Here is a 24,931-nt window from a genome sequence, read left to right as displayed (position 1 = left end):
GACCTGAACTGAACAAATGACTGATCTCCCCCAAGCAAAAGTGAATTCTCCAGCAGACTGCCTTCAAACTCCATCTTCAAAATCACTTCTTCTGTTCAATAGGATACTACCTTGAACTCAAACAACAACTTACTCTGAGTCTCTAGCCTGCCACCTTCATCAGATTTTGGACTCATAAGCCTCCACAATCACATGAGGTGACCCCTTAAAATAAACCTCTTTCTCTCTATATATATGTGTATGTGTGTGTATGTCTGTGTATGCATGCATGTGTATGTATGTGTATATACATGTATATATAGATAGATAAGATAGATTAGATACATGATTTTACTCATTCAATTGGATCTCTTTCTCTGGAGAATCCTAAGTAATACACGTGGTCTTTGCTGCTGTTGCTAAGTCACTTCAGTTGTGTCCAACTCTTTGCGACCCCAGAGACAGCACCCCACCAGGCTCCCCCGTCCCTGGGATTCTCCAGGCAAGAACACTGGAGTGGGTTGCCATTTCCTTCTCCAGTGCATGAAAGTGAAAAGTGAAAGTAAAGTCGCTCAGTTGTGTCCAACTCTTCGCAACCCCATGGACTGTAGCCCACCAGGCTCCTCCATCCATGGGATTTTCCAGGCAAGAGTACTGGAGTGGGGTGCCTCCGCCTTCTCCGACACTTTGTCTTTACTTTACAACAATAGACACTTTGGTCTGGGGCCTTCCTACTCTCTTCTGCCCAAAGGCCAGTAAAGGGATCATGGAAAAGCAGAAAGGTACAAAACTTGGGACAAAGAGGTAAGTGACTTTGAACAATTTCCTTTAGCTCTCTAGGCCTCAGAGTCCCCATCTGAAAAATGAGATGTCTTCTGGCTTAGAGATTCTCATTTTAACTCCTATATTTGCTCAAAAGTCCTTTCCAAAAAATTTAGAGCTGGATTTATTCTCTGTATTTAAGTCTTTTATCCCAACCCATACCCTACCACGCTGCATCACAATTCTCTCACTTTAGTTTTCTAGATAAAAACAGTGCTTCAGTTGGAAAAAAAAAAAAAAAACATTGTTCACATCATATTCATTTAGGTTATCTGATTTCTAGTCTTTCACTGTCTTCGAGTTATTTTGCAACTTGGTAAGTTGCAAGTGACTCATAGCAAACAGAATAATCTTCGTCTATAACCAGATAGCTTTCATACTGTCCCCTCGAGGTTATATTGACTTTTCTCTCCTTTGGGGGGAAAAACCAGTTTTGCCTCCATTTGCACATTCATTTTAGTATTTCTGATCTATAAATATTTCTGGCCTCAAGATTTTCTATCCAGTTCTAATACTTGCCTTGTCCCTTCATTGATTAAAGAGTTAAGTAAAATCCTTAATGTATATTCACTTTATATCTATATCAGAGTCATGGCATCACCAATTATTGCAAATTAACTCAAAATTGGCCCTGTCTCCTCTACTAAAAGGAAAATCTTAAGTATATTTAGGATGTTTGCTAAATGAATGAACAAAACAATAAGTGAACTAACAAATGAACATCCTGTTCCCCCATGAGCACACAGGGATACTATATGCATAGATAGCGGTTAAGAGTAAAAATCAGACTAACTCATTTCATAACCTATTGCTACTACATACCATCTGCATTACCTATAGTAATTCTCTATATCTCATGATACCCATGGCAAAATGGAGAGAGAGAGGGAAGAATAAAACAAAAACAAAAAACCCTCAAGTATTACCAATAGGATTAGAAGGAATAATCCACGAAAAATGCTTAACACTATGCATGGCAGCCTCGTAAGTATTCAATAAATTGTACCTATTATCATCATTTTAAAACAGGTTGACCATTTGGGCAACTGTATACATTCTAGCAGTCCTCAGAGTGCCCCATACCCGACAGGTGCTTCATAAAGGCAAATGACAGTGGTGGACCACAACAGTACCAAAATCTCCTGGCCTGCCAAGCTTAATAAAGTGTGTTATCCATTCTTCCAGACCACTGCTGGAGATGTTACAGCCTGACCTTCTATTGATCCCAACATTGTCCCAGTGGACCTTGTTCCATTGTAATTTATTACAACAGCCAAATTGAATCCACATGACAGTGCTCTGAGCCAATTCTCATTGAGGTTCTCCCCATCCCCTGCCCCCACCTCCACTGCCCCCAAAGATTTGTGGAGACACTGAATTAGATGATTTACTCAATTCCAGATATTACAGCTATTGAATTCCTTTCTTTAATCTTGCACGTCCACCTAGAAAACGATAAAGATGGCCTGGCATGATTTGCTCTGTACTCTCGTAAATTTATTATTAATGTGGAGTCAGTAACCTTCTCTTGCCTGCTCAATTCTTCCCAGCCATGGTCTTTATCTTGAGGAATTCAAGTTGCTTGTTGCTACTGACATCTCCCATATTCCTCAAGCCTTTATTCTCAGTTAGAAAGAGGTGAGTCCAGAAAGATAGCTTTCTGGCTGCAGGCATTTTTGCACATAAATAACAACAGGACTAAGCATATTCTCCATGCAAGGTTGCCAAAAGATGTCTAAGCAAATTAGCACCTCCCATGTACTGTAAGACAATTTCAATAGCTAAAATTGATATTCTTGATTTTTCCTTCAATTCAACACGGGGATGGCGCCTCAGGCCCTTTGTCTGTCACAGCTCATTTCATTGTAAGCATTTTGGACATTATTTTCTACTTTTTCCTTCTCTCCATGGTCTAGCCTAATCTGTGCTGACACTCCAATTGGGTGACTTATCTAACCAAACTAGTTTGTCAACTACCATAACACTTAGCACAGTCTCTGCAAGTTTTCATATCCTTGATGGTAGAGACTCCACAAAAGGAGGGAAGGGACTTTAAGGGATAGATTATTCAAAGGGAAAAAAAAAATTTAGCTTCAAATTCCAAGTGAAGTTCTTGTGGCACTGATGTTAAAAAACATATAAACCACACAGAAATGTACAACAAATGTTTGAACAGTAAACGAAAATGAAATACCAAACTAGAGACATAACTAGAGTCTAAACTAAAGACACAACTTTAAAAACTGTTCCCAAGATTTCAGATTTGAACATGACATATAACATATATATTTCCTTATGACAACTGCCATGTTTATAAAAGACTTAAAGTTATCATCAACAGAGCAAATATGTAAATCACCTTGGATACCTAAGTTCTGTATCTGTGACATTCTATGAATTGCTATAAACATACCAAAAAGAAGGTTTAAATTAAGATAGAGGAAAATGAACTGATAAGCACATAGGTATAAATATACATTACTGTGACCAACTTAAATTAGCATATAAATGCTTAATGTTATAGAGGTATTTTTATATTATGAACTATAAGTCTAAATTTTATTTCTAAAGGCATAGTACTAATTTATTTAAACATAACTAGAAAACCTATAAGTACCATATTTTACCTTCAAGAAATAAAAATATTCATTTATTTTTAAAAAATTGAACTAGTTTTTTTAAAATTTTTTTTTAATATTTTTTCTAGTTATTGTTAAATAAATTAGTACTATGCCTTTAGAAATAAAAGATAAACAGGATAAATAATACACAATAAAAGGACTCATTCTAATTTAGGCTTCAAAACAAACTACACAGCTCTACACACTTCAGGATCTGGTGTAAGCTTTCTGTGGGGATCTGGTGCTCACCACACCAAACTTGCATGTCTAAAAGACTTAGTCAAAATTTAGAAAGATGTTAACAATGACCCTATATTCGAGACAGCAAAAGAGACACAGATATAAAGAATAGACTTCTGGACTCTGTGGGAAAAGGTGAGGGTGGGACGATTTGAGAGAATAGCATTGAAACATGTATATTACCATATGTGAATAGATAACCAGTCCAAGTTCGATGCATGAGACAGGGCACTCAAAGCCGGTGCACTGGGAACAACCCTGGGGAGGGAGGTGGGAGGGGGGTTCAGGATGGGGGACACATACACCCATGGCTGATTCATATCAATGTATGGCAAAAACCACCACAACATTGTAAAGTAATTAGCCTCCAATTAAAATTAAAAACTTACTCAATACATGTAAAACACATTTGTGTGCGTGCTAAGTCAGTCCTGTCCAAAACATCCATAAGACATTTGGTCTATGCCAGAACATCCTTGATATTAGGTCATATTTGGTCCAGCCCAAATATTCATAAATGCATTTGGTCCATGCCAAAAGCTCCTTGAAATCTGGTCCTACCCAAAATGTCCACGAGTGTATTTCATCCATGCCAAATGGTTTTAGACAAGACCACATATCAGGAACCTTTTGGCATGTATTAAATGTCTAATGGACATTTTGGACAGACCAAATGTCTGCCAATTATCATCTGTATTACACACCTCAAGGGTGAAAGTAACAACTATGATACCTGCTGGACATTCTCCAAACCAGTGCTTACGATGAATGCGAGAAAATTGAGGAAGATTACACAAACTCACTGCTTGCCATTTGCAACAACATGGATGGACTTGCACGGTATTATGCTAAGTGAAATAAGTCAGAGAAAGACAAACACTGTATGATATCACATCTGTGGAATTTAAAAAATAAAACAAACTAGTGAATATAACAAAAAAAAAAGATTCACAGATATAAAGAACAAATTAGTGGTTACCAGTGGGGAGAGGGGAGGGGGAGGGGATTAACAGTTACAAAGTATTATATATAAAATAAATTAAAAGGATATATTGCACAACACAGGAAATGTAGCCATTTTTAAATAATAATTATAAATGGAGTATAATCTTAAAAATTGTGAATCACTATCCTATACCTATATAATATGGTACATCAACTATAGTTTATTTTACAAAGTAATTATGATAGAAGGTCCTTTATTCTCAACCTAAACACAAAAAAAGTGCCAGCTTGTTATCCTTCTAAAAATAATTTAAGGTCATTATTTCAACACAATACATCACATCAGACAGACAGACAGACACACACACACACACTCACTCTCTCTCTTCACTGCCCTTCAGGGAACTTTCCATTAGTTAGTTCATTACTAGAATGGTTTCTTCTAACTGATCTACAATGTAACTTTGCTATTTAACATCGAGGTTCTTAATTCTGGTCTTAACTCTGACTTAAGCTCACCTGCAATACTGCATTTGATTTCTGGCTCTCAGAAACTTCATCTCCTCAGCATGCTGAATTAGACCAGGCTGCTTCTCCAGCCTTCTTTTGTGCTAACATTCTATACTGTCATAACTCTGGCTTCAGGACAACCTCAGGGATAAAAAACTCATGTGGTTATGATACAGACATTTCATAAATAATAGGAATTATCTTAAAAAGTTTTATCTTTAGAATGAACAATTGATAAAGGCTTTATAGCATGGATGAATTTCAAATGTGTTATGCCACGTGAAAGAAGCCAGATGCAAAAAGCCATAAGCTGTATAATTTCATTTCTATGACATTCTGGAAAAGGAAAAACTATCAGCATGGGGAACAAATGGTTGCCAGGGACTGGAGGCAGAAGAGAAGGGTTGACTGGAGAAGGCAGCACAAGGGAAGTTTTGAGGAAACACAAGTGTCCTGTATCATGATCGTGAAGGTAGTAATACAGCTCCATGCTTTCATCAAAACCCACAGATCTGTGACACAAAGAGTGAATTTTACTGTGTATAAATTTAAAGATCAATTTTAAATAATCTCTACAAAGTAATTCAATTTTCTTTCCAAGTTCTTTGAAAGAGAGTTGATGCAGCTAACACATAAGTTCTGATTTCTATTATAAAATAATTACCTGTGGACCAGCAGTAATGGGCACCTTGTTCATTCAACAAATATTGAATAATTCTTTGAACACCTACTATGCTGAGAAGAGTTGAGACAAAGTCAGCTTATCTTCATTCTACAGAGAGGGAAAATGAGGCAGAGAAACTAACTTGTCTAAGGTTAAAATGCCCTTAAGTGAGTGAAAAGTCACTCAGTCTGATTCTTTGTGACCCCGTGGTCTATACAGTTGATGGAATTCTCCAGGCCAGAATACTGGAGTGGGTAGCTGTTCCCTTCTCCAGGCGATCTTCCCAACCCAGGAATTGGACCCAGGTCTCCCTCACTGCAGGAAGATTCTTTACCAACTGAGCCACCAGGGAAGCCCATTCAGTTGAGTTCAGTTCAGTCACTCAGTCATGTCCAACTCTGCGACCCCTTGGACTGCAGCACGCCAGGCCTCCCTGTTCATCACCAACTCTCAAGAGTTTACTCGAACTCATGCCCATTGAATCGGTGATGCCATTCAACCATCTCATTCTCTGTTGTCCCCTTCTCCTCTTATCCTCAATCTTTCCCAGCATCATGGTCTTTCCAAATGAGTCAGCTCTTTGCATCAAGTGGCCAAAGTATTGGAGTTTCAGCTTCAGCATCAGTCCTTCCAGTGAATATTCAGGACTGATTTCCTTTAGGATGGACTGGTTTGATCTCCTTGCAGTCCTAGGGACTCTCAAGAGTCTTCTCCAACACCACAGTTCAAAAGCATCTATAGTCCAACTCTCACATCCATACACAACTACTGAAAAAACCAGTAGTTTAGTTTTTCCTGGGTCTTCCTGACCCAGGGATCAAACCTGTGTCTCCTGCAGCTCCTGCATTGCAGGCAGCCTCTTTACTGCTGAGCCACTGAGTAAGCCCACATGTATGTGTGTGTGTGTGTGTGTGTGTGTGTGTGTGTATATAAATATATGTGTGTGTGTGTGTGTGTGTGTGTACACAAACTTTTATAAACAAAAACAGGGTCATACTATGGTGGTGAAGGTGTGAGAAAACAGACATTTTCATCTTCCGTACATAAAAATTGAACACAGTTTATTTCACTTAGCAAAATAAGGTGAAAATCTTTTTATGTCATTAAATATATCTTTCTATAATGTAATTTCTACTGAATTTATGTAGAAATATATCATCATTTATTTACTCCTCTATATTATTTTCACTCTTCAGGCAATAATAATAATAATCATTAAAGAACCATGTTATGAACAAGGCTGTGACTAACTGTCTATATCCTTAATTTTTTCTTAGAATGAATTCCTAGTTGAAGAATCAGAAGATGAACCAGCTTCGGTCTACTACCTCCACATTTATCTTTCCCTAGCTATTGGACATTTTATCTATCTCTTTTTAAAGACCCCTCTCCTACAAGCTCTGATGAAATGTGTTGCTAACACAGAAAGGCAGCAAAGAATCTTAGCCTCTATCTTACCTTCCCATTTGGCCACCCTTGTCTATACCTCCAGCTGTTCACAAGTTCACAAACATTCATAATTGGAGAAAGCCTCAGTGTATATAGCCTTATATATATATATTTATTTATATACCCTTTTACAAGTCAAACTGTCATGTGCAACCTAAAGAATTTAACTTTATATTCCAATATTAAAGAAAGAAATATTCCCACCCCAAGTCAACCAGCGCTATTCATTCAAGTACATCCTCTTTGTTTAGCTTCGCTTCATTCAGACTTCACTCACAAAAAATAGACATGGAATACAATAAAAACCTTGGAAGACCTCATCCTTGGAAGCAAGTGACTTACCTTCCCAAAAGAAGTACACTTTGTTCAACTCTATCAAATATTTGGAGCACATTTTTTAAAATTTCCAAACTAGCCATGAAGCTAGTTAAATGTTGGAAATGCCTTTAGGCTCTAATAACTTGTGATCTATACCAGAGCTCAGCAAACTACAGCCCACAGGCAAAATCTGATCCACTGCTCATTCTGTAAATAAAGTTTTATTGTAACACAGCCATTCCTATTTGTTTACTCACCTTGAATCTCAACAGAATTTGGAGAGATTTGTTTATTCATTCTATTACATTTCAACTTTCCAACAAAACTTATCAAGCATCTATAAGGTATCAAGCACTGTGCTTGGTACTAGGGAAAAAAGATGAGCAAGACCCAGTTGCCTTCTTTGCTGAGCTCAGAATTTGATAGGGAAATAGATATAGACCTATGACATCATTTTTCAAGAAATTTTAATTATGCAACCTGAAATAATGCTGAGAAGTATAATAATGGTTCATTTCTATTCATACATCTTGAATCATGCAAAGCCACCTCAAATTATAAAAATTTATAAAAACTTCCATGGTTTCTAACCTGGAGTCAAAATCAACGCAAACTGCTTTCATTAAAGTAACCAGCCCTACCACTTCTGTGAATCAACACACCTTGTAAATATCCTGTGAACTCCACTGCTCTCTACTTGCCTCCTGATTTCTGTGAGAGATTTATTACTACTGAAGAATTATATTAACATGCCCTTGTATCAGTTTTCTATTGCTGTGCAACAGAATGCCACGGTGGCTTAAAACAATTTCCATCTATCAGCTTACAACTTTGTAGGTCAGATTTTCAGCAGAATGTGGCTGGGATCTCTATTCAGGGTATCCTAAGAATGAACTCAAGGTGTCAGCTAGAATGAGCATTTGACTGGAGGTTGTAGAGAAAAATAAAAAAACAAACACTTCTGATCGTACCCTTGTTATTGGCAAAATCCAGTTTCTTGTGGTATTAGGACTGACTTACTGTTTCCTGGCAGGCTGTCACTGAAAGCCATTTTCACCTCCAGGGGCTGTCACACTTCATGCCATGTGGTCCTCTCCATCTTCAAATCAAGTGGAAAACTGCTCACACAGTGAGTCCCCCTCCTGTTTTGAATCCATTACTGCCCTGACTCTGACCTCAGCATTCAGGTTGAAAGGGCTCATATGATTAGGTTAAACCTACCCAGATACTCTCCCTTTCTTAAAGTGATCTGTGCCATATAACATAATCTATGTTAAATACATATTTACATCCTGGGCATTATTCAGGGAATACATACCAGAGATATGTGAAGTCTTAGGGGCCATCTTAGAATTCTGTCTACCATAGCACTTTTGCTAAAATTATAAATTGCTTTATAAACTAATTATATTACCCAAGAGTTGATTACATGTTGGTGCTACTGCTCATTCTCAAAACCCAGCTATCTTAAAAGGATGTGTGATAAAATGTCATGATGAAGACCCCAAACTGCCATCTACTCTATGCCATTATCTTAGAATTCAACTTCTGGAAAAACAGTCTATTTAAAGCAGTTATATCTTCCAGTATGCAAAAGGTATAGTATAATTAAGTTAGGATAAAGGGGAAGAAATGGCAATGAGACTACAATATCAGGGCAATATTAAGGGGTCCCTTACCCACAATAGGACTCCCCTGGTGCCTCAGGCAGTGAAGCGTCTGCCTACAATGTGGGAGACCCAGGTTCGATCCCTGGGTCACGGAAGATCCTCTGGAGAAGGAAATGGCAACCCACTCCAGTACTCTTGCCTGGAAAATCCCATAGATGGAGGAACCTGGTAGGTACAGTCCATGGGGTCGCAAAGAGTTGGACACGACTGAGTGACTAAACTTTCTTTACCCACAATAACTGTGGAGTTATGTGCTCCAAGAACACATCACTTACAATTTATGTTTATTCTTTGGGGAAAATTAGGACACATATTATAAAAGTTTTGAATTACAGAAGTCTCTGTACAATATATATAACATCATAAATGCTAATATAGATATGTGTAAACTCTTCACAGCAGGGCAGAATCCATTGCCAAACACAGGATGAGTAACACACACAGAAAATTTCCCTTCCCACATAAATAAGGGTGATTTAAATCGAATGGTTTGGGGAGTATGTGGGAAGAAAAATGGAACTATCCCCAGACTGAAATATGTAAAAGCTCAACCACCTCTAATTTCTTATCACAGAACAACAGCAGCTGGCAGTTGAGATTGACAGATGTGTCAAGATGCCTTTACCCATTCAGGATAGCAGCCACAGTAAGGGCATTCTGGGCATTTTTATTTTAAATCTTCAAGAGGTTTTACAGGTAATTACAAACAAACATCTTAAAAATCCATCATGCTGAAATTGAGTACAGAATATAAGGTCCTAACACAGAAGCAAATATTTATTTAAAAGAGAATTTGCCTCCCCTGGCTCAAGATCAGCTCTCTCAATGAATAAGCATCAGTTCTCAGCATGATCTGGCCCTGAACTGCATTTTGAAATAACACAGATAATCACTATTGCCACTAGCAAGTCATAAGGGATTGGAAGAGAACATTCATACTATAGAAGTCAAAATTACTCTCAAAGCTTAATTATAAAATATTGATTTCTAGAAGAACAAACAGTAGAAATCTTCCCTGAAATTTGTTTCCTAAATGGGATGGGGAGTGTAGTCCATCAATATTAACTTCTAATTCCACCAAATGCATTGTGCTGCCTCTTCCAGGCAAACCGTTGCAAATACTATTCTCACTCCTTTCACTGGACAATGCTTTCTATACTCCCTCAGACCCCAGTTTAGTTATCAGTGTTTCCAGAAGTCCTCCTTCACCATCCTACTGCCCATAATAGGTGAGGTATCCCTCCTACATGCACTAGGTACCTGGCTGGCATAGCACACATCATATTCTACCTTGCCATTGCCTATTCAGTATTTTGTTTTGTTTCTTTTTACCCCATGAGTGTGAACTCCCAAAGGGCAGGAACTGTACCTTCTTCAATAGCTCCTGTGTTCCTCAATGCCTGCAGCGCATTCAGACAACTGCAGATACTGAACATGTATCACTGGATAACTGAATGGTAGGAAGGAAAGGCAAACTGACCAGAACAGGGCAATGATGCCCCAGGCCTCAGATACCATAGGGGAATGGAGAGAAGGAAAAGGAAAAATATAAGCAGAGCCCAGGCTCTGTCACTAATTAGTTCTCTGACCCTAAACAAGTCTCTTAATCTCAGAACTCATGTACTGAGTAGGGAAAAGGAAAAGGTTGGACTAGCAGGGTTCATCAAGTCTCTTCCATGTTTATGTTCTCTCATATCTGTCTTCAGGATTGTCCATGCTTCATCAGCATACACATTTTAACAGACAAATACTATTCAGTTGGGTTCAACAGAGGGAAGGGTAGAAAGATGCAGCTGAGTACAGTGCCTATAGATGCTGACTGAATGCATGAATAAATGAGCAGGCTTCCCTGAATCTCTTTAATTCTCTACCAGAAGGTGAATTTTTTAGCTTTGGTTCTTTTGATAACAAAATGTAATCTCATCAAGTCATCTCTAAGAGAAAGGCAACTTCAAATCCATTAGAAGAAAAGCAATATACAAAATGGAGACAGATGGTGAATTCACTGCTTTCCCAAGAAACTAAGGCTAACCAAGGAAGCCACCATCTCCAATCAAGAGATACAAAGTGACCTTTGAAATATCATTTCATTGAGATAAAATGATCAATAGTACCAACTGGTTAAAATCAAGCTGTTTCTTCCCTAGACCATTGCTCACTGGGCAAATCCATATAAGAACAGGAAACATGCATGCTTGATTGTTCTGTAGAATTTTCCCTGAAACCCTTGACATCAACCTGATGTCATAATAAAGACAATGTATTAAATGATGCCATAGTAAAATGTCTTTCAGTCAGTTCAGTTCAGTGCCACATCATGTCTGACTTTTTGTGACCCCCATGGACTGTATAGCACACCAGGCTTCCCTGTCCATCACCAAATCCCAGAGTTTGCTCAAATTCATGTACATCAAGTCGTTGATGCCATCAAACCATCTCATTCTCTGTTGTCCCCTTCTCCTCCTGCCTTCAATCTTTCCCAGCATCAGGGTCTTTTCAAATGAGTCAGTTCTTTGCATCAGGTGGCCAAAGCATTAGAGCTTCAGCATCAGTCCTTCCAATGAACACCAAGGACTGTTCTCCTTTAGGATGGACTGGTTGGATCTCCTAAGTCCAAGGGACTCTCAAGGGTCTTCTCCAACACCACAGTTCAAAAGTACCAGTTCTTTGGGCTCACCTTTCTTTATGGTCCGACTTTCACATCCATACATGACTACTGGAAAAACCGTAACTTTGACTATACCCACCTTTGTTGGCAAAGTAATGTCTCTGCTTTTTAATATGCTATCTAGGTTGGTCATACCTTTTCTTCCAAAGAGCAAGCATCTTTTAAATTCACGACTGCAGTCACCATCTGCAGTGATTTTGGAGCCCAAGAAGAAAATGTCTTTCACTGTTTCCATTGTTTCCCCATCTATTTGTCATGAAGTGATGGGACCAGATGCTATGGTTTTAGTTTTTTGCATGTTGAGTTTTAAGCCAGTTTTTTCACTCTCCTCTCTCACTTTCATCAAGACGTTCCTTAGTTCCTCTTCACTTTCTGCCATAAGGGTGGTGTCATCTGCATATCTGAGGTTATTGATATTTCTTCTGGCAATCTTGATTCCAGCTTGTGCTTTATCCAGCCTGGCATTTCACATGATGTACTCTGCATATAAGTTAAACAAGCAGGGTTGTCCATGTTTAGTTCTAACTGTTGCTTCTTGACCTGCAAACAGATTCCTCAGGAGGCAGGTCAGGTGATCTAGAATTCCCATTTCTTGAAGAATTTTCCACAGTTTGTTGTGATCCACACAGTCAAAGACTTTGGCGTAGTCAATAAAGGAGGTGGTTTTCTGGAATTCTCTTGCTTTTTCTATGATCCAATGGATGTTGCCAATTTGATATCTGGTTCCTCTCCCTTTTCTAAATCCGGCCAGAGCATCTGGAAGTTCTCAGTTCACATACTGTTGAAACTGGCTTGGAGAATTTTGAGCATTACTTTACTAGCATGTGAGATGAGTGCAATTGTGCAGTAGTTTGAACATTCTGTGGCATTGCCTTTCAATGGGATTGGAATGAAAATTGACCTTTCCTGGTCCTGTGGCCACTGCTGAGTTTTCCAAATGTGCTGGCATATTGAGTGCAGCACTCTTACAGCATCACCTTTTCAGATTTAAATAGCTCAGCTGGAATTTCACCACCTCCACTAGCTTTGTTCATAGTGATGCTTCCTAAGGGCCACTTGACTTCACACTCCAGGATGTCTGGCTCTGGCTGAGTGATCACAGCATTGTGGTCATTAAGATCTTTTTTTATACAGTTCTTCTGTGTATTCTTGCCACCTCTTCTTAAAATCTTCTGTTCCTGTTATGTCCATACCACTTCTGTCCTTTATTGCACCCATCTTTGCATGAAATATTCCTTTGGTATCTCCAATTTTCTTGAAGAGATCTCTAGTCTTTCCCATTTTATTGTTTTTCTGTATTTCTTTGTATTGATCACTTAGGAAGGCTTTCTTATTTCTCCTTGCCTTTTTTTGGAACTCTGCATTCAAATGGATATATTTTTCCTTTTCTCATTTGCATTTCGCTTCTCTTCTTTTCTCAGCTATATGTAAGGCCTCCTAGACAACCATTTTGCCTTTTTGCATTTCTTTTTCTTGGGGATGGTACAGTGTCACAAATCTCCATCCATAGTTCTTCAGGCCCTCGGTCTATCAGATCTAATTGCTTGAATCTATTTGTCACTTCTACTGTATAATCATAAGAGATTTAACTTAGACTATATCTGAATGGTCTAGTGGTTTTCCCTACTTTCTTCAATTTAAGTCTGAATTTGGCAATAAGGAGTTCATGATCTGAGCCACAGTCAGCTCCTGGTCTTGTTTTTGCTGACTGTATAGAGTTTCTCCACCTTTGGCTGAAAAGAATATAATCAATCTGATTTCAGTATTGACCATCTGGTGATGTTCATGTGTAGAGTCGTCTCTTGTGTTGTTGGAAAAAGGTGTTTGCTATGAGCAGTGTGTTCTCTTGGCAAAAACTCTGTTAGCCTTTTCCCTGCTTCATTTTGTACTCCAAGGCAAAATTGCCTGTTACTCCAGATATTTCTTGGCTTCCTACTTTTGCATTCCAGTCCTCTATGATGAAAAGGACATCTTTTTTTTTTTTCTTTTTTTGGTTTTAGTTCTAGAAGGTCTTATAAGTCATCACGGAACCATTACTTCAGCTTCTTTGACATTAGTGGTTGGGACATAGACTTGGATTACTGTAATATTGAATGGTTTGCCTTGGAATCAAACAGAGATCATTCTGTCATTTTTGAGATGCTTCAAAATGTTTTTTTTTCCAAAATTTCAATTTTCAAAATGCTTTTCTTAGACCCAATAACATACAGCTACCCTCCAAACACAGAACATACATTGAGAATTTATTATATAATATACTGTGTGTGTGTTAGTCACTCAGTCATGTCTGAGTCTTTCGACCCCATGGACTATAGCCCACCAGGCTCCTCTATCCATGGAGTTCTCCAAGCAGGAATACTGGGTTGCCATGCCTTTTTCCAGGGGATCTTCCCAACCTAGGGATTGAACCCAGGTCTCCCTCATTGCAGGCAAATTCTTTACCATTTGAGCTACCTGGGAAGCCCATATAATACAGTAAGTTATCTTTTTCTTATACTTTTCACCGAAGAAGGCAATTTCAAGAGAAAACTGGCAAATCATGAACGCTAACCTAGACAATACTTTTTTTAGCTGCAGATACCAAAGCAACATAGGTTAACTGATACTCAGTTAACAATGAACAAATGAAGTGCATTTTCTGTCAGAAAAATATAGTCTTAATGATCTTTTCCAAATGACTGAAATGTTGGCATTTAGCTACAGAAATTTAAACTGGTTGATACCTGATAGGTGACCCACATCTATTCTATCTAAATCAGATGTTTTATTTCTATCATATATTCCGTATACTAAAATTAACCATCATCCCTCTCCAAAGTAGTTGATTTGATCAGAATAGTCAGGTCAGTTTTAACAATTCTAGTAATTTTAATACTTCAAGAGTGGTATAAATGTACTCTTTTTAACATATGTGATTATGTGAAACATATCATGTGATTTACCTATTATATGATGAACATGTGAAAATTATAAAACAGAAAGTAATATTAATAGTTGAATCACACACACATACACACATACCCAAGATGTTCACCTCTGTTAACTTCCTATAATCATGCCAGAGAAAAGCTAAAAATGTTACAGATAAATGACCATGATACTAAATAAAACTCACTTTAAGGATTACTATCTCAAGGCAAGGAGCATAGTGATCCAAGATGAGAAGGGTGGTCCAAACAGAGGAAGAAAAGTGCCCCAGTAAGCCAGAAAAGGTCTACATGTAATCTGCTCTAGCAGGGGCCAAGGGGAAGGGTGTCCCTTGTGCACTGCAGGCTGTTTAGCAGCACCCCTGCCCTCTCCCCTCCAGACACTTGCTGCGATCCTTCAGCTGTGGCAACCAGAACTCCAGACGTTGCCAACTGTTCCTCTGGAGGGCTGGGGCTTGTAAAAGTACAGTCCAGGTGAGGACACCGCCTTAGACTCATAGCCACCTTGGTTGTAGCCCCAAACCCCAAATGTCAGTCAAGTTCCTGGCTTCAAACATAGAGCAAACTTGCCTACACTGAGGTCTGACCTTAGGTGACCAGCTTACCACAAAGTGGAACAGCTTCCCAGATTGCTCCCCCTGGGACTAGGCGAGGAGTCTACTGAACCATGAGTTCATCTGCGACTAGTCCAGTAAAGCTGCTTAGATGTCTCAAAACATCTTTCAAGGTCTCAGTCCTTTGAAAGCCAAGAACCAAAACAAAGTGAAAATACTATGAGAGCAAAAATGCTGCACTCCTTTGAAAAAGAAGCTGTAAAACAGTCCAAAAGCTTCATGGTACATGAAGAGCTTCATGGAGGAAAAGATAAACTTAAACTGAAGGTCACTATTATCTTTTTTCTAAAAACAGATTAATACACATTATAAAAAAATCCAGTTCTAATGTCATATTTTTTTGTTTTCCTATTTTTCATCATGTTATTTAGTAGCTACATCTCTGCCAATTTGGTATTAAAAACAGGCATCCTTGTGTATCAGCCTTAGGTAAATTGCTCAAATCATGTTTTAGCTAATCCCTAAAAATTAGTGAGGGGGTTTCCCTAGCGGCTCAGTGGAAAGAATCTGCCTACCAGCGCAGGAAATGTAAGTTTGATCTGTGGGTTGGGAATTTCCCCAGGAAAAGGAAATGGCAACCCACCCTAGTGTTCTTGCCTGGGAAATTCATGGACAGAAGAGCCTGGCGGGTTATAGTCAATGGAGTCGCAAAAGAGCTGCACACAACTGAGTGACTAAACAATGACTACAAAAGTTAATGTTTCCACTTGTCCCATGAGGGAGGCAGGATCATAAATAGAAAAACGCCAGAATAGTGTGGTAGTTAAAATTAGGTGATAGATCACCTCCTTGCCATGTGACTATAGGCAAGTCACTCACTAAACCAGTGTCCCATTTAAAAAATAGGGATTTTAACTGTATCTACATGCCAGTGTATATATATATATTTTGGTAAGGACTCAAATTCAAAGCCCTGAGTACAGTGTTCTGTATATAGTAAGAATTCAGTCAATAGCGGATTATTCTTCTGTTATGAAAATTATCATCTGCATGATCATAATTGGAAATTACCATTGATAGTCAGCAATTTCACTGTATCATTCTCATTAATGCCATGTCTCTAATAAACCAGTAAGTTAGAAGTCAGAAATGGAAGAAGTAGCATCCTCTTTACGGAACAAACAGTATTTTCTATAAATGCAACATTTTTTTTTTTTTACTAAAAGGGAAAATTAAGGAAGAGTGACTAAGCTCCCTCACTCAGAGTCTTCATCCATCTTTACTTTCCCAGAGTAATGGAATAGATGCAGGTAAAGCAGCAATTATTTCCTTACCTGTGCTTTTCTATTCACGGGACAGTTCCATCTTGCAAGCTACACAGAATACACTGTTCTCGGAGTAACAAGTGGGCTTGACATTTCACTGGGGCAAATGACTCTTTGTATAGCTATCAATATTCTTGGGCAAGGAGTGACTCTCAAAGCAATTTCTCCCCAAATCTCATTCATTCAGAATTTACTGACATAATTTATTCATCATATGCATATTGACTGAGGACCATCACTTGAAAAGAATTTTGCAAGGAGCTGGAGATATCCTGATCATGATGGCTGGGGCAATCAAGGAGCTTAGCCCTGGGAAGGAAGACAACATTCACTAAAGGGGTGCAGGAGTGCATAACTTCAAAGTGAGTAAAAAAAAAAAAAAAAAGGTTCTCTAGGGGGTGTAAAAGCTCTCCCAGTCTACAGTGTCAGCAAAGACCTCCCAAACTAAGTGACACGAGAATTGAGTGGAAAGCTCAGGAGTAAAGCTGCTGCTGCTGCTAAGTCGCATCAGTCGTGTCTGACTCTGTGCGACCCCATAGACAGCAGCCCACCAGGCTCCCCTGTCCCTGGGATTCTCCAGGCAAGAATACTGGAGTGGGTTGCCATTTCCTTCTCCAATGCATGGAAGTAAAAAGAGAAAGTGAAGTCACTCAGTCATGTCGAACTCTTTGTGACGGCATGGACTGTAGCCTACCAGGCTCCTCTGTCCAAGGGGTTTTCCAGGCAAGAGTACTGGAGTGGGTTGCCATTGCCTTCTCCACAGGAGTAAAGCTAAGAACCACATTTCCCAGATTCCTTTTAGGTAGGGTCTTGTTAGATCCTGTTAATGAGAGGCATTTGTGTGAACTTTGGAACTCTGGCCCAGGACTTTGAATCTTGACCAACAGCATGATGTGAGGGCAAAGAGGGGAAGGTGTGAGGGTGGCCAGTGGCAGAGAAGACACTTAACCAGAAACTCTGCGTTACATGGTCAAGGCACTGTGTGCTTTCTCTTGGTTTCCCAGAGTTGTCCTGATTCTTGATCATCCCTCATATGGTTCTACCAGCAATTTACTGGGTCTCTGGATATTCTTGTAGTAAATATTGTTTTGCTTAAGGTAGCCTGAACTAGCTTTTTCTCTTTGCATCCATCAAGTGCTTTATTTCTACTAACAGACAACATTATACAAGTCTACCTCCCCAACCAGACTGTCAGTTTGTTGAGGACTGGAGAGTTGTCTTTTTTCTCTCTGAACCTCCAGGACTTAGAGTAGTGACTGACTGACACACAGGGAACACTACTAAATGCAAAATGAATATGATTTTTCACATGTTTAAAAGACTAAGAGATTTGCCAATAAATCTCTTTAACACTGAATGTTTAACACTGAAAAAGAGCTCAAATAAGTCAAAAAGTCTTCCATACCTTACATCAATTTTACACTCATATGGAAATCTCTATGTTTCATAGTCATCTTCTGAGTTTCTTTTTAATATACATTTCATGAAGCAACTCACTACACTAATAACCATACTCCTGTAGCTTTCTTTCCTCTGTTGTCATACAGAATTTGCACCAACATATTTCCAAAGGGGCAGAATAAAATTGCTAAAAGGGGGAGGTCCACACTCACCACTCCTAGGAGCAAACTATACACCTTTCTCTCCCTGCCCTTTCCAACCCACAGGGCAATCCATGAAGCTCAGTAGGCAGCTAGTGAATTTAGTGTCCAGAGAGATCACCATCTGTTTCTCTACCCCTAATAAATAAAGTACCTCTGCTCTATAAATTCACGTTGCTTGTGAGACTGAGACCTAGAATGAAAATGGAGATAGAATTTTTGTCCAATTTAATGGTTTTTTTTTTTTAAAGCAAACTTTTCTTGGGTAGTAAATTTATGCTGCAAGAATCTAGGAGCTACACAGCAGTCTGAATTTGATCTGGTTCAAATAATGCTACCATGTCCTAAAATCCTAGTCATTATACACTTTCCAAATGTACAATGTCATCAAGGTTTTATGACATTTCCTACAAAAAGGTAGCACTTCATCAGTGGAAGCTTGAATTCAGGTATGGGAACAGAATGCTACGGCAGCTGCATGAAAATTGTGCTGCTCCTCTGACTTCAGTATCATAGCTGCACAGGGATAATACGCCAAACCATTTTCATACATGCACCTTTTTGACCTGTACTAAAATAATTCTATATTTCTTGGAATTATTGAGTAAAGCCAAAAACATGTATGGTAGGCCAAAATCTATTATCAATGACTTCTGTTTTCCTACAAAAGTTTGATCAGAGATATTATGCCACCTGGGGTTCTCTGTTTATTCAATTTCACTTCCTTCCTCAAGTAACAAAAGGCTTAGAGCATCATGTCTGTGCCTGCTGCCCAGACATGTGACCTGTGCACATGGCTTATGGAGTACACAAGACTTCTGAGACCCAGGGCTTTGAAGGCGAAGCTGACAGATATGAGGTGCAAGCCTAGCTTCACCAGGTTAAACATGGCTATGAAAGGAGCATACCCAGTTCTACTGGCATCAAAACACAGTGCTGGTTGCCAGAGAGTCTATGAGAAAGAAATATTAAGTAACACTGAACCTCTGACATTGACACAAGTTTATTATTCTTCCATTCCAACACACCCTAATCCAAAGCTTATGCTGTTCCAATCTGGGCCTGCCCAAAAATAGCCAATTATGCTGAATGTGGTCAAAAATCTAAGAAGTCTTCAGTCCCAAAGACAATCTTTCATTAGCTTATCACCTCCTGTATTATTTCCACATTTTGAAGTGGTTTTTGAATTGTGTGCATCACTTCTTTAGATATTATTTCTCTTTTACACTGCAGATATAATAGTACTCCTTCCCCATCACTATGTCGAAAACTTTAAGCTAAAAAACCTCTCCAAATATACACGAAATATTTCCAAATCCATCATTGGCACAGTTTAAATAAGTGGGATTGCTATCCTATTGTCCAAAGGAGCCATAATACATAACTTGCTTTGTTCTAGAACGTCCAAACTGACTCCAAACTTTTAAATCTGGTGGAGGGGGCAGGAGGAGGCAGTTAAAAATTTTGCAAAATATTCATGTCAGCAAAAGAAGCTGTTTGTCACTTCTGCATTGAAAGTGCCTTCCCAAAATCTTTATTGAGTAAAGTGCTGCCATTTATTCCTCAAGAATGAGGGAGCTTAGAATGGATTTTAAAAAAAGGTCCTACTATAGACCATAGGGAACTATCCAGTCTCCTAGGATAAACCATAATGGAAAGGAGTATTTTTTTAAAAGTATGTAGAAAGCCTAGAAATAAACCCAGAGACATATGGTCACCTAACCTATGACAAAGGAGGAAAGAATATACAACGGAGAAAAAATCCTTGGGAAAACTGGAGAGCTACATATAAGAGAATGAAATTAGAATACTCCCTAACACCATACATTAAAAGTAAAACTTGAAATGGATTATAGACCTGAATGTAAAGCCACACACTATAAACCTTTTAGAGGAAAACATAGGCAGAACACTGTTTGACATAAACCTCAGCAGGATATTTTTTGACCCACCTTTGAGAGTGATGAAAATAAAAATAAAAATAAATAAATGGGACTTATTTAAACTTCAAAACTTTTGGATAGCAAAAGAAACCATAAATAAGATGAAAAGACAGTCCTCAGAATGCAAGAAAATACTTACAAATGAAGCAAGTGACAAAGGATCAATCTCAAAAACACACAAACAGTTCATGAAGCTTAATATCAAAAAAAGAGACAACTCGAAAAAATGGATGGAAGACCTAAATAGACATTTCTCCAAAGAAGACACACAGATGGCCAAGAGGCACATAAAAAGATGCTCAACACTAATTATTAGAGAAATGCAAATCAAAACTAAAATGGGGTATCACTTCACACTATCAGATTGGTCATAATTTAAAACACCTACAAATAATAAATGCTGGAGAAGATATGGAGAAAAGGGAACCCTCTTGCACTGTTGGTGAGAATGTAAATTTGTACAGCTACTATGGAAAATGGTATGGATAGTCCTTTAAAAATTAAAAATAGAGCTAACATATGATCCAGCAGTCTCACTTTGGGACATATATCTGGAGAAGATCATACTTTGAAAATATACATGCATCCCAATGTTCATAGCAGCACAATCTATAATACCCAGGACATGGAGGCAATCTAAATGGCCATCAGCAGAGGAACGGATAAAGTAGATGTGGTACATATGTAAATGGAATATTACTCAGCCCCTAAAGGAACAAAATTGCATCATTTATAGAGGTGAGGATGGACCTGGAGACTGTAATACAGAATGAAGTCAGTCAGAAAAACAAATATCATATTTTAATGCATGTATGTGGAATCTTAAAGTACAGATGATCTTATTTGAAAAACAGTAACAAAGACACAGATGTAGAGAACAAACATGGATACAGGAGGGAGGGGGCCTGGGATGAACTAGGTGGTGGAGGTTGATATATACAGACTACTAGGGGACGACAGATGAGGTGGCTGGATGGCATCACTGACTCGATGGACGTGAGTCTGAGTGAACTCCGGGAGTTGGTGATGGACAGGGAGTCCTGGCGTGCTGCGATTCATGGGGTTGCAAAGAGTCGGACACAACTGAGTGACTGAACTGAACTGAACTGATGTATACAATAGATAACTAATGAGAATATCCTGTGAGGATGGAAACCACTGAGGATGGAGACGTGGCTTCATAGGCATGCAACTTACGTACGTTCACAGGGCCCCCGTACCCAGAAGGGCCCCATACTTAGTTTAATGCTTCACTATGACCATCCAGAAATTCTCAATAAAGTCTGAATAAAGGGCCTTATATTTTCATCTTGCACTTGGCCCCACAAATTAGGTAGCTTGTTGTGACTGGAGAGGTTTGGTCAGAGTGTGATATGAACAGTTTTCTGTTTTAAAAGAATTACTCCAGTTTGTATGTTAAGAACACCCAGTAGGAAAAGTAAGGGTTGAAGCAGGAAAACAGCTAGCGTGCTGTCAATACAAATAAAGCGAGAGGTGATGGTAGCAAATGTCACCAGGAGAAGGGCCAGTTAGATCCCATTCGTCTGCAGCTGCCTGGTGACATGCTTGTCTATGGCGGTGCCCTGGCCAGCCAGCTCCTACTTCTCCACATTGGTTTCTGCTCAGATTCCATGCTGCTGCCTGTTAATCTGAGAGCCCTGTGTGTTTTCCAACAGCTTCTTTCTCTCAAAAGAGCGGGTATTAGCTTCTCTTCTTGCCTACCCTTTTCTCTAGGGAAGGCAGGGCACCCTTTGATCCCACCAAACCTGTACACAATAGCAAACAGGAATTCTTCAAAAGGAAAATCTGGGTGTTGCCCCTAAATCCGGATCCCCTATCGTGGAGAAAATGAAAGAAAGAAGAGCCCCAACTCTTCCCAGAAGTCCAGTATCTTCTGTGTTAAGTCACTGTATTAAACCTTATTACACATTGTCTCACTGACTCCAATTAAGTAATGGGCGTAAATATTACTTCACACCCACTAAGATCTGTATGAGTCTGACAGGATGAGAGCTACTAAAGTTTATACAAATACAAAATGCATCTAAAATACCTTTAAGACCCACAAAACACATTGACTGCTCAATTCTCAGTAAAGGAAAAATTAATGATACATTTTAGATTTATATCTAAATTTGTACAATTATCTCTATGTTTAAGCTAGTAAATGAAAAAAAAAAAAATTACTAGTTTCCAGGTGATCAAATAAGTAAATTCATCAAGCTGTGCTAAAACTGACGTGATACAATCACCAGTAAGTTAAATATCGGTAAGTTTAAAGTTTACAGTCACTAATCTAAAATTCTTGAACAATAATTGCTTCTTTCCCACACACTCAAAAGTTTCTCTGAAATGACAAAACATGGATGATACCAATTCTCAATCTGAAGTGCTTACGTCAGGTACTCACCTTTTTCTGAAGAACATTGATTTTCCTTTCCTTCACTTCTAACATATCCTTCATGTCTCGAATCTCTCCAGCCAGTGTCCCCTTCTCTTCTGTGAGGTCCTGCAGCTGTTTCGTTTTTTTATTGAGAAAAGATTCTTTCTCTTCTAGCCGTAATCTCAGTGCATCTACCTGAAATCAGGAAAAAGAAAAAAGGCTGCAGTTTTACAGAGAGGTCATCAGTAACTACATCCTGCCCTGGGAGGTGGGCGGGGCAGCAGTACACCTTCTCAGCAGCACGATCAAACACTGCTCATGGGCAGCTCCAGGCCATGTGTTTTAAAGCCTACATCTACTGTAAACTCCTACTGCATGTGCACCTGATCAGTGATATTTATATTTTTTAATTATAAGGTTTATATGAAATAAGACATTATGAAGTCATCTCATGTTGTAAAGCTAAAAGTTGGGAAACTGTCGCACGTGAATTCTCTACCTTTGAGCCCGGGGAGGGCACAACACTGTTCATGCCATGTAGCATCCTCCTGGAATACTGAGAATGCAATGAGCCATGCCACGGACATCTGGGAGAATAAGACTGGCAATAGAGGAGCACTCCTAAATTAGAAAAAGACGTGTAGCCAAGATGAAGCAAATGCTGCTAGAGGAAGAAAATGCTGTGGATGACACCTATTCTACAGCTTCATGAAAGACTGCTTTACAAACACTAAAGAAAAAATTTAGATTTCTACAATTTCTGCTTTTCAAATGTTGGCAATAGAATGGGAAAACATAAGCTTTTTTATTAATGTTAACATTCCGAAGATCATGTGCAAAAAATGTTTACATGGGTGACGCAGGACACTGGGATGACAGACGACTCTAATCTTCACCTTCCACACTAGGAACTGGATAGATAGAAGCAACATCAATACCAGGAAGCAATTAAGCATGTTATTGAGAGATATCAAAATAACCAGGCATAAAGAGTTTAAAGAGGTGATATTGAGGAAAAAGAATGGGACAGGAGTAAGTTGGGGACTGCTGTGTCTCATAGCATATCTTGTTGAACATTGGCTCATTATACCATTTGCAAGTACAGTTTAGATGAATACAGAAAAAAACAAAAACCTTTTTTTTTAAAAAAAAGGAGCAGGAATACTGTAATAAGACAAAATAAATAGATATATAAATATTATAAGGACAAAGAGTCAAAGGCGATTTGGAACAAAGGAAAGACACGTAGGTTTTAGGTTCTGCTTCTATCTGGGCTTCCCTGGTGGCTCAGACAGTAAAGAATCTACCTACAAAGCAGGAGCTCTGGATTCAATCCCTGGGTCAGGAAGATTCCCTAGAGAAGGGAATGGCAACCCACTCCAGTGTTCCTGCCTGACGAATCCCATGGACAGAGCAGCCTGGCAGGCTATAGTCCATAGGGTCACAAAGAAACACCACTGAGTGATCAGTGCTACTTCTACCTGTGAGGACGAGGACAAATAACTCTCTCTTGCCCACACTAAGTCTTCAGCCTCAGTTTCTTCACTTATAAAAAAAGAGGTAAGGACTGACTATCTCTAAGTGCCTGGCATTTTATTATTTTAAAGACAGCAATCAGTCCTAGGTAGAACACATCAGGGCAGAAAAATACTAGAAATAAAGATGTTATCAGGGCTTCCCTGGTGGCTCAGCCAGTAAAAGCACCTGCCTGCAGTGCGGGAAACCCAGGTTCGATTCCTGGGTTGGGAAGATTCCCTGGAGAAGGAAATGGCAACCCACTCCAGTCTCCTTTCCTTACCCTTGTTGAAGAAAGGAGGGCCAAAGTAGTGTTTTTAAGATGTCAAAGGTGATGGGGAGGTAGGTAAGCAGAGAGATTTTCTAGTTTCTGTCCCAGACAGCAAGATGAAGCTGGGAGATCCCAGCAAGGGCAGAGGTGATGACAAGTGCTGGAAACCCCATCGGCTGAATGACCCTGAGCACACTATGAGAGAGGATGGACACTCTGTGCTTTCCAGAAGGTGAGAACTGCTGAATCTGCAAACATCTGATAGCTCTGCCTCTTCTCACATAATGGCTATCAAGATCTAGGGACAGAGGTGAAGGGGAAATTCATATCCTGGTGACCTCCCCTTTCCTAAATGAAAAACTCATGCCAGCTGCACTAAAGCTTAAACATTCCAGATTCTCAAGGGGTCTATGTAAAAAGTTATCTTCATCTACCAACTTGGAATAACATCAGTACTTATCTTTGAGTTTTCCTCTTATCTGGTGAAAAAATGTGATTTTTTCTTCATTTTTTTATTTTATTATTA

General features: G+C 39.0%; 1 protein-coding gene across 7 annotated transcripts in view; it reads right to left on the bottom strand.

Moving 5' to 3' along the window:
- The window catches only part of ERC2 (ELKS/RAB6-interacting/CAST family member 2), a 996,291-nt gene that overhangs the window by 574,669 nt on the left and 396,691 nt on the right, over positions 1–24,931 (bottom strand). For all 7 annotated transcript variants that reach the window (XM_018038455.1, XM_018038458.1, XM_018038452.1 and 4 more), the window contains exon 7: positions 22,647–22,814. In XM_018038455.1, the coding sequence (XP_017893944.1) occupies positions 22,647–22,814 (168 nt within the window). The remainder of the gene's footprint in view (positions 1–22,646; positions 22,815–24,931) is intronic.

Source organism: Capra hircus, chromosome 22 (genome assembly GCF_001704415.2).
Source record: "Capra hircus breed San Clemente chromosome 22, ASM170441v1, whole genome shotgun sequence".
NCBI classification, from domain to species: domain Eukaryota; kingdom Metazoa; phylum Chordata; class Mammalia; order Artiodactyla; family Bovidae; genus Capra; species Capra hircus.
The sequence above is the reverse complement of the archived record's forward strand: the minus strand, read 5'-3'. Positions and strand labels throughout refer to the sequence as shown.